This window comes from Corvus brachyrhynchos, unplaced genomic scaffold, assembly GCF_000691975.1.
Source record: "Corvus brachyrhynchos isolate BGI_N302 unplaced genomic scaffold, ASM69197v1 scaffold167, whole genome shotgun sequence".
In the NCBI taxonomy this organism is placed as follows: domain Eukaryota; kingdom Metazoa; phylum Chordata; class Aves; order Passeriformes; family Corvidae; genus Corvus; species Corvus brachyrhynchos.
Genome location: NW_008239547.1, coordinates 4,397,859 through 4,408,286, shown reverse-complemented (window position 1 = coordinate 4,408,286; position 10,428 = coordinate 4,397,859). Strand labels below are relative to the sequence as shown.

The following is a 10,428-nucleotide window of genomic DNA, read 5'->3' as shown; positions in this document are numbered from 1 at the left end:
GGATTTTCTTATTCCAGGTGAATATGTGAAGTGGTGTGGAAATTGAAATTGTTGATATTTTTTTTCCCTTAACAGTAGAAGTTTTTTTCGGAGAGATTGTGTTTTTCAAGGTCTGTCGATAAGGTTTCTTAAAAAGTAAATAGGGACACTTTTTTTTCATTTCTAGTGGGCGGTCACTTGTCAGACCAGAAAATTATTCTCTAAAAACAGTACAAGAGATCTTTATTGTGGTGTATGATTGTGTTGAGCCAGTCCGTGCAGTTTGTGGCTAGCTTTTCTTTTGAGGGGAAGTGTTGGGGTTTTTTGTACGTGTGTTTTGGGGCTTTTAATTTTATTTTTATTGTCGATTTTGTTCCATTTTTTCCATCGTTGATCCTTGACACGCAAAAAGTCCCACAGGGGCTCAGACGTCGGGTATCCAGTTACTCTTACTTAATATGATGGATATAAGGATGGTCTCTGGCAGCACACTTCTTAGGCAAAAGGGGTTGAAAAGCTACGCAGAGAATAGAGAAATAAACCTTTGGCTTGCAAATTACTCATGTGATGATGTTGAAATATTGGCAAAACTAGAGAAAGAGTCTTGTGCTTTAGCAACTGTCTCAAGTGCTTGCATGCAGTTTTATTTTTCCACTGCAAGTAAACCCAGTTTTTTTTACCTGAGAATCTAAGTAAAGCATGCTTACTGATGTAATTTCTTGATGAACCTATATAGGATGATTTAGAATACTACATGAGTGCCCACCACTGATACTAGTACAGGATTTTAGGGATAAATAGGAAGAGTGAATTCCACATTGGAAAATGGACTCTTTTTTTTTGCTTGTAGGGGAAATATAATACTAAATTGCCGCATAGTTTAAAAAATCAATTTTTGTAATCTAAACACTGCTTTTATTGTGTAAACATTTAGTGCTTAGAATTTGCTAGATACAGGGAAAAATAAAATCATTTTGGTTGGAAAAGACCTGTAAAATTAGCGAATCCAACCCAGCACTACCAAGCCCACCACTTAACCATGTCCCTAAGTGTCACATCTACATGTATGTCTTTTAAATCCCCCCTGGGATGGTTTCCCTGGGCAGCCTGTTCCAGTGCTTATCAACTCTTTCAGTGAAGTAATTTTCCTAATATCCCATGTAAACCTCTCCTGGCACGACTTGAGGCCATTTCCCCTTGTCTGATCACTTGTTATTTGAGATAAGAGACCAACTCTCACCTCACTACCTCTTCCTTTCAGGGAGTTGTAATGGTGAAGAGTTTGCAGCTTTTCTCAAGCACTAAAAGCACAGAACTGAGAATATGCAGGTTATAGTCACTTCTTCGTGTTATTCCGAGCTTTTTGGGTAGTAGTGAAACTGCCAAGAGTATTATTAGTATTGTGCTCTAGTTTGGGAATATTTTGAGGAACAGAGCAGAGCTGACACTTCCAGAAATCTACATTTGGTCTACTCTGTACAGATGCTTTGTGCATGAAAATGCTGTCAGAGAGTAAATTAGTTTAATTGTGGTACGTATTCGTCTTTATCCACAAAAGACCAGAGTATCTAGAGGCTCATGTTTTTTCTTCAGAAAGTCCCTCAGGACTAGTTTGTAACTTTACCTGACTTTACACATGAGGTCTCTCAGTTCCTTTTATGACAGCACTGTTTCATTTCTTAGGAATCCCACTAATTCAGCACCAAAAAAAAGCAACAAATAGAAGTCCTGCTCTGGGGAAAAATAGAAATCTCATTTATATTTAAAAGTAACCACGTTCAGGCTTTGTTAACAGCCTATGGCTTGGTCATGGAGCAGGAAGTTGGGGTGATAGGGGCTAGAAAACACCCACAGCATCTTTTCCTTTTTGTGACCTCTGAGCACCCAGGATACAAAGCCTGCAGCCTCCCCGATCGAGTAGTGCTAGTGACCACAAAGTTTCCAACCTGGCTGCCCTCATGCTGGGGGTGTGGGTTGACTAGGGCTGGGTGAACTGGTGTAGAGTGCTGGTGAAAGTCACTGTGCCTGTCTTGGGGGAACAGGGGGCACAGTACTGCTCTGCCACCGTCACAGGATTTGGGTCTGAATTTGAAAAGGAACAGGCACTCTGTTTGCTTTTTCTGATGCTGCATCTGCTGTCCTGTCCTGCCTTTTTAATTTTCAGCACATGGTCTGACTTCTTTGCCAACTCAGACACGTCATTTTACTTGGTTTTTTTCACATTAGAGCTGACGTAAATACGCTAACCCATGAGAAATATGTGCCACAGAACTTCTACGTCCTTGTGGTGAGGGTAAGAAAGATAGTGATCATAACCAGAAACTACCTGGGTAAACGCATTGCTCTATGGCCTCAGGGAACCGAGTCTACTGCTTGTCCTTGAGATAAGGTTTTGTTTGCTGCTTTTCTTTTTTCTTTTTAATTTTTTTAAGTGTATTTTTGCTTGGTTGTTATTTTTTGCCCCAAAATAGATGGTGTAGTGGATTATGAAAAAGGGAAATGAGAGCTCTCTAAAGAGGGCATGCTCTAGTCAGTTCTGCTAAACGAAAGGAGGTCCTACTCTTTGCTTAAGCAAGCATGAGACAGAGAGAATAAAACTCGGGACCTAACCATGGAAAAACTGTTTTTCACTACTACTTGGAAATCTGGATGATACAGTAGCTTGATTCTTTATTGAGTTGTCATCTTTTTCTGCAGAAAAATCCCCTGTTATCTCAGCCTTGTGATTACTAGCTCTTCTTTCCGTGAAGCAAGTGACCTATCTGAGTACAAACCAGTCCTTCTGCTTGAGCTGGTATGCAATGGCTTTTATTTGTTTTGCCTTTTTTAATAGATTGCCACAGAACACTGCAGAATTATCATCAGTGGTAAATACGGGTTCCGAAAAACGTGATGACTTCAGGGATTCTATTGAGATGTTTTTAAATGGTTTTGAGTGATGTAATCAGGTTAAATACAAGGTAAGTGCTCTAGACATTTATGTGTTGGAAACTATTTGTGTCAGTATTTTAATGACTGACCATGCATATGTTTTTAACTTGAATATGTAACTCTCTGGAATAGAAAGGGACTTTTTGGGAAGTTGAACCCAGCTTGCTGTAAATGCATTCCAGCAAAATAGTTGCAATAACCTGGAAAGTTATTGTTAGGATTAGTGGGGGCAGAACAAACTGCTGGAAACCACTTCAAAAGCTCATTGATTTTATGATAGCTCAGTTTCTTACTTTCTTCTGAAAGTCCGGATGAAAATTTCAGTTCAGGTCTAGTTCTGACTAGTTATTTGCAAAAAAAATAGGGATTTTGTATCTCAAGTGGTGACAATTGTGCTTTGTTCAATGAAACTAACAGATTCCTATTACTATTACAAGGAATGACCTTGCTTTGTGACCTTTCCTTCTTTGTGGATACACCATATAAATTGTCAATAAAAACTTAGACATAAACTAATTGAGAATGTTAATATCTCTGTCATTCTTTTCCAAACAATGAATTCCTTTGTTTGTATTGAGGGTGCTCCTTCATTTTTGCATATCTATCACAGTGGTGTATTCTTACTGTACCTGTTCCTCTAAGGAAATGCTTTATCGTAATAAATTCCAAGAATGAATGACAGGGGAGGTTAACTAATAACTTCTAAATAAATTTCACTAGCAAATATTTCTCCATTTGGTCTTCACCCAGGATACTAATTATGATTTTCTTCATAATACAAGTTATTAATTTTAAATCCAACTGTGTAATGATGAGCTATTGATCACTCTGATAACTCCTTTTCATTCTTACTTTGCTAAAACAAATTTAGGTGAAAAGTGTTTTCAAGTTTGCTTCTTTTTTTCCAGGAGTGATTTTGCAAAGTGGACAGTGATGGAGTATATGAGCACGGGTAGTGATAGCAAAGAAGAGATTGACTTGTTGCTAGCTGATCTAAATATGTCTGAGGTGATAGCCATCATGGAAAACCATTATCCAGGTGAAGACATTGCAGTCTATGAAGACAGCTTAATTACAATGTGTGAAGAGGCAAATCAAAATGATGAAAGTGCAGAATCATTACTGTTTTGTGAAAGGGAGGTCTCTTTTATGTCCTCCGTCAAATACGGGACTGTGGAAGACCTGCTTGCTTTTGCAAATCAGGTGTCTAACACTGCAAAACAATTTAAAGGATGCAGACAACAGGAATCTGGAATCCTCTTAAATATGGTACGTTGGTTTTCCTTTTACTTGGCATTTCATAGACCTTAGGAATTAGAAGTTTTTAATGATTCTAAATAAAGATCAGTCCCAGGAGTAACAGGCTGTGGTTTCCTGTGCATTCCTGGGGCTGGAAGGCTCTGAGCCTATCAAGTCTAGCCCCTGCAGCCTCAGGCTGCTATGGAGGAAGGTCTGTTGTTCAGAAGGATCCATTCTGTTATCTCCTGGTATCTCTGGAGATTAGAAAACATTTCCCAGTATTGAATACAAACTTGAGACAAGCAGTCGAAAAGCAAAATCTACATCTCATTTTGTCCTTTCAGTACTTAAATGGGGCTTACAAAATCCACAACTTGTATAAAAAAAAAGAGTGACTTTTTAGAAGGGCGTGCAGTGATAGAACAGCGAGGAACAATTTTAAACTAAAGCAGTAGAGGTTTCTTTACTCTGAGGGTAGTAAGGCACTGGAACAGACTACACAGAGAAATTGTGGATGCCCCATCCCTGCAAGTGTTCAAGGCCAGGTTGGGTGGGGCCCTGAGCAACCTGACCTGGGGGTGACATCCCTTCCCATAGTAGGGGAATTGCACCTAGATGATCCTTAAGATCCCTTCCAACCAAAGCCTATCTATGATTCTATGAATTCTGGTGGTGTACAGGTCTGGGAGACAGTAAGAGTCTTCCAGTGCCTTGTGTTCATGCAGTAAAATGTTCCCAAAAATAAAGAACTGGGATCTAAATATATAGTTCTTAAATTCGCTCTATATGCACAAAATGTCAATAGTAGTAACGTAAGGAGAAAAAGCACATACTATAAAGTGTGATTTTAAGAGTTACAATATTATGTAATATCTCACACTGCTAAATTCAAGTATAGCTGTCTTGTTTTGAGATGTTCATTTTTTTCCCTAAAATTGTTTGTGTTCTACAAGCATCTCTGGATATTAGTGTCATTTGACTTCTGTTTGAGATCAGTTGCTCTGGAAACAGTGTTGCAATGGAATTCTATTCATATATGTTGGTGCTGCTGCTGGTTTTTTTTAAGATGCTCTACATCTATCATCTTAAATATCTTGTATGTTAATGTATTTTGTATGTGAACACTGGTTGCTTGAGGCTTACTGGTTACTCAGGTGTGAAATACCCTAGGGTATTGCTTTATTCTGATTTGGAGGGAGTGTTTTATAATTCACAGTATTGCAAAACAATCACTTTTCAACTCTGTGACATTAAAATGACACTTAGTAATATTGAATGTTTCCTATACTTAGGGTAGACACTGTTCTACATACTCGTGGTTGTTTTGCTTGCATATTGTTTCTATAGATGCATACAACTGGTATGAACCAAGTCCTATTAGGTGCACGTGATCCCATTATGCAACTGAGGGTTGGAGGCATTACCTGTGCACACGTTTCAGCAGGGGCATCTGCTCTGTAAATATCTACAGCATTTTGGTTAGGATCAGGAGTGTTTCTGATTGCCTAGTGACCCTCACTGACTGCATTGTGGCTTGCATCGGAAACGGTCTTGAACTGAACAAGCTGGATTTCTTTCAGTTGAAACTGAACTGAAGATCCATTGTAGCCACAGACAAACGTTCACAGGGTCAAGCTAGGAACTAGTCCTAAAAGCCTCCTGAAAACATGAATAGTATGGTGGTCATTGCTCTCTTGCTCTGTAAATCAACTCTTCTCAGCCTCTCTTCCTTTCCAGGATAAGGTGTAACACATGTGGATTAGTCTCAACTCTTTGGAATGCAGTAGGCAAGCAAGAGGTATAGATTTTTAGACATGTACGGATTGCTTTACCCTGGCTCTAATCAGTAGAGGGAAGGCTTGTTCTCTCTATCCTAAGCAGAATACTTTTTATTAAAGGACAGTCCCTCATGCCCCCTTGGTCAAAGGTTAAGAACTTCTCCTCCCCAGATTTAGGAATTTGGAAGAATTAATTTATTTCATGTAGGTACAAATCACAAATGACAATTTTAGCAGTCAAGAAGGTACTTTCCTGTTTGAAAAACATGAGGGTAGATTAAAAATGAAAGATTATATGTTACATCTTAAATAGAAATCTAAACCAAATAATCTTCCTGATGTGCTGTTATCTTAAAAAGCGTAGCTGAAGAGCTGAGTATTTGAGGTCCTATGACAGGCATGAAATAATAAAAATCCTTGATGTGATTTTACATCTCTTCAAGAATCTTGATAAAGTAGCAGTAAGGAGATTAATGATATTCCAAATATTGGCTGAAATAATTAGAAGCATATTCATGGGAAATACTATTAATTTTGTAGCTGAGAGACTGAAGAAGCAACATCAGAGATCAAGCAGTACTCACATGGCTGTAGTTAGGTGTTTGGTCTCTCTCTCTGTCACGTGCAGAGGGAGGGAGCTGTTTCAGAGAAAGATTTAGGACATGATACTGACTTAGGTGCCCTGAATCCCCTCCTTGCCTAGTTGGTGATACAGAAGAACCAAAGCTCCCAACATTGCCCACCTAGAGCAGACAATGTTATTCCCACTCTTCTTTTTTAAACTATGGTGTAAAACTAGAGGAAAGTGGCTGGTAGAATCATGGCAGACTTCTTTGACCTTTTACTAAGCAGCAGAAACTCCAATACAAGATGGAAAATCAAACCCCTAGCAGTACATGTGATATTAGGAAATGCTGAAACTCTTGCTCATAGATAACCTGAGTAACAGGTATGTGGCATAACAAGTTAACAGATTACAGGAAGGACAAACATGTGCAGGTGAATCTAATAACAAGAGGTGGGTAATTTCATTAACCCAGCTGCTGTTGTTGTTGTTTCAAGACAATTAATTGCAACTTACACTTCGTAAATTAGTCACTGGAGAGAAACGTGGATGCCTGGGCTGTGAATGAATGCCACACCTCACATGCTGTTCCCATTTGATGTTTCTAAATAAAGACTGCTAAGCAGATCATGCGCATCATACACATAAGTGATATATTTTTATTCCACTATATGTATAAAGTTAATTAGATTTGAAGTAGTTTTAACTTCACTGTGATTTTTTTATTATTTATTTAACTCCACAGATCACACCCAAGAATGGGCGCTATCAAATTGACTCAGATGTACTCCTGTTTCCATGGAAGTTGACTTACAGGAACATTGGTTCTGATTTTATTCCTCGGGGAGCTTTTGGGAAAGTGTACTTAGCCCAAGACAGAGAAACCAAGAAACGAATGGCATGCAAACTGGTATGTTAGTTCAGTAGTTTTATCTCTGAGCAAATATTGTATGACATACTCCTTACAGTATATTTTCAAATATGTCTGCATCAAGTTCTGCTGTTGGCTGATGATCATCTTGGTTTTGTTTGCCTAAACAAGGTGGGAAAAATGCACACTTCTGTTCGCTTGTTTAAATTTTTTGGCTGTGAAGCTGCAAATATCTCAGCATCTTGAAAGTATCTGGAAGTGTGTGTAACTGGCACATGGGCTGTGGTGCAGAGTGGATTTTCTACTTGTTCTGCTGTTATCACTGTGGTAAAATATCAGTGGGAGGCCACATCCCTGTTGAAAGTGGTAGCAAAATCCTGCAGCTGCAGACGGTTTTACACTCTTGTCCTTTAACTGAGGTGCTCAGACTTTAGTTTTCTTTACTCCAGTACCATTAATGTCCCTGAGAACTCAGTATGTGCAACTCTTAATGTGTTTTGGGCACTTACAGAGTTGTGAGATGTCTCAAGAGAACTGCTGAGCACTGCCCTACTTTTATGCAAGCCAACATTTTCTTTCAGCTATGCCTTTTAACATACTATTCAGAGTTGAGCAGTAAATATTCAGGGCCAGTAACGGCTCAGCTGGGACATTGCTCTAGATCCCCCAGCTTATGAATAAGTACCTGTATTAATTCTGTATGCAAAAGAGTTGGGAAGCTGTATGTCCTTCCCTTGCAGCCAGCCTTGTGTCCTCATGGGGACAGATTTAGTTAGCTGCTTCTGCATAACCCACTGCAGAATTAAAAGTATCTACTGTTTCTGAAAATGCAAACAGTATTTCTCACTGAAATAAAAATACCAGCCTCTTATTTGGTTCACAGGCACGAGTCCAAGGGAAGAAAACTAAAAAGAGCAGTAGTAGCTTTCCTGTGTGTAAGCAAACACTGTTTTTATTGTCTCTGCAATCTGTCGTCAGTACTTTTTAAAGAAATACGGTGCTGCTGGCGCTCCCTTCAAAGCAGGTTTCATTTCTTGTAAGCTATAAACCAGTGCTGATAAGGACTGAATTGAGGTCAGTAATGGTCCTGAGCACTGCAAGCACTGATCCACCTGTCAGGTGGGTGTGTAGTCCTGGTAGTGCAGATGAGTGCACAAAGCTAATGGAAAAAGCAGTGGGAATTTTATCTCCTTCACCAGGAAGTTTGCATAAAGCTTTTGCGTAATCACTGGATTTTGACGGGAATAACTCTTGCTACATTGCTTTTTCTGGAAGATTGCACTTTTTATTTGGGCATGATTCCAAAATATCTCTCAACTTTTAACAGGATGTCTCTCAACTGCCAAGGAAGAAAAGTTGCAGGAGCAAAGTAAAGCTCAGTATTTTAACAAGTGTATACAAGTGCTTTACTTCCTTCTTTTATGTTAATCTATAGGATAATTAGTGTCCATATGGATAACTTGTTTATTGAGCTGCTTTTCTTTGATTTTGTTTCAATGTCATAGGTGCCAGTGGATCAGTTCAAACCATCAGATGTTGAAATACAGGCATGTTTCCGTCACGAAAACATTGCTGAATTATACGGTGCTATTTTGTGGGATGAGACGATCCATCTCTTTATGGAAGCTGGAGAGGGAGGATCTGTCATGGAAAAGCTGGAGAGTTGTGGTCCTATGAGAGAGTTTGAAATAATTTGGGTGACAAAGCATATTCTGAAAGGACTTGACTTTCTCCACTCCAAGAGGATTATCCACCATGATATCAAACGTATGTTTGTGTGGTTCCTTGGGGTACTTTCTGGTCCAGGTTGGGCTGGGGCCCTGGTGGAGTGCCTGGGACTGAGCTGGGGCATGTAGCCTTACATATCTGAGTGGGAACGATGCATAATGCTTAACAAATGGCAAGGTCAGGTTCTGGAGATAATAGTTACTTACACTATTTATTAATTCACCCCAGCAAAGAGGATAATTAGAAAGTCATAGATCCTATGCCATTCATGAGCAACTCAATTTAAACAAAAACCTAAAGAGTGAAATTATCAGTCTGTGTTCAGCCAGAAGTTTCCTGCTTTCAATATAAATTCATCCTGAATGTTTCCATGCTCACCTTCAATGTGCACCTTTTAAGTTTTACATTTCTACACAGCTGTTCCTCAGTTTGAGACACTTTGGAAGTAAACACATAATTTGTGTTGGTTTTTTTACTTTCAACAATTACAGAAAATTTTAATATATATTTGCTTTCAAAAAACTCTGGATATTAACATGTATAAACAAACATACTGATTTTAAGTTTAAATTAAATATGCTAGTATTAAATTACTTCAAAATTCAATTTTAATGTGTTGCATTTAAATCAGTGTTAAATGTTGTTTCTCCCGGTACCACCTTGGCCCACAGATAGATGCATTTCTGTGAGTTTATTTAGCTAAACTTGAGGGTTTAAAATAGAAATATTCAGACTGAAGCATTACAATAGTTCACAGAAGATGATTATTAGGAATTGTTAAATTTTTATCTCAGTTCTGCATTTTTGTATTTTTGGGTTTTTTTAAATTTAGTATGGGTCAGTACTTTAGATGTAAGCTTTTGAGATTCTGACGACTACAAAGCTGCTTATTTTTTCCCTTAATTGTTTTTTTCACTTGTAGTAAGGGTCTTTCCTATGGGTTTATTTTAATTGGCAGTAACAATGACGTTAATTAAACGATCTAAAAACCAAATCAGCCCAAAGCCTACTACATCTAGATAGTGACTAGGAGAACCAGCCCATTGTGAATGTGGTGGGTATGAGTGTTTTTCCAGCCTTTTCCTGTGTTAGTGGATGCAGGGCAGGTGATGAGGCAGACGTTGCCTGGGACAGATGTGGTTGCCCAGAGGTACCTGGGGTGAGCCCTGACCACGCTCCTGCCTGTTTGGCACCAGGAGTGAGCTGGGTAGTCCAGGCCCGAGATAGAGCCATGCCCACTGCCTGGAAAGGCAGCCTCCATGCAGGGAGCAGTGTGTGTTTTCTCTCCCCAGGTGGAATCGATAGAAAAGGCTGTTTCCCAACACCTCTGATATCTT

General features: G+C 39.0%; 1 protein-coding gene across 1 annotated transcript in view; it reads left to right on the top strand.

The window, feature by feature from the left end:
• MAP3K8 (mitogen-activated protein kinase kinase kinase 8) overlaps positions 1-10,428 on the top strand; it is an 18,972-nt gene continuing 8,544 nt past the window's right edge. Inside the window, exons 1-5 of the mRNA XM_008639269.2 lie at positions 1-17; positions 2,813-2,939; positions 3,819-4,179; positions 7,238-7,402; positions 8,869-9,130. Coding sequence (XP_008637491.1) covers positions 2,905-2,939; positions 3,819-4,179; positions 7,238-7,402; positions 8,869-9,130 — 823 coding nt within the window. The 5' untranslated portion in view covers positions 1-17; positions 2,813-2,904. The remainder of the gene's footprint in view (positions 18-2,812; positions 2,940-3,818; positions 4,180-7,237; positions 7,403-8,868; positions 9,131-10,428) is intronic.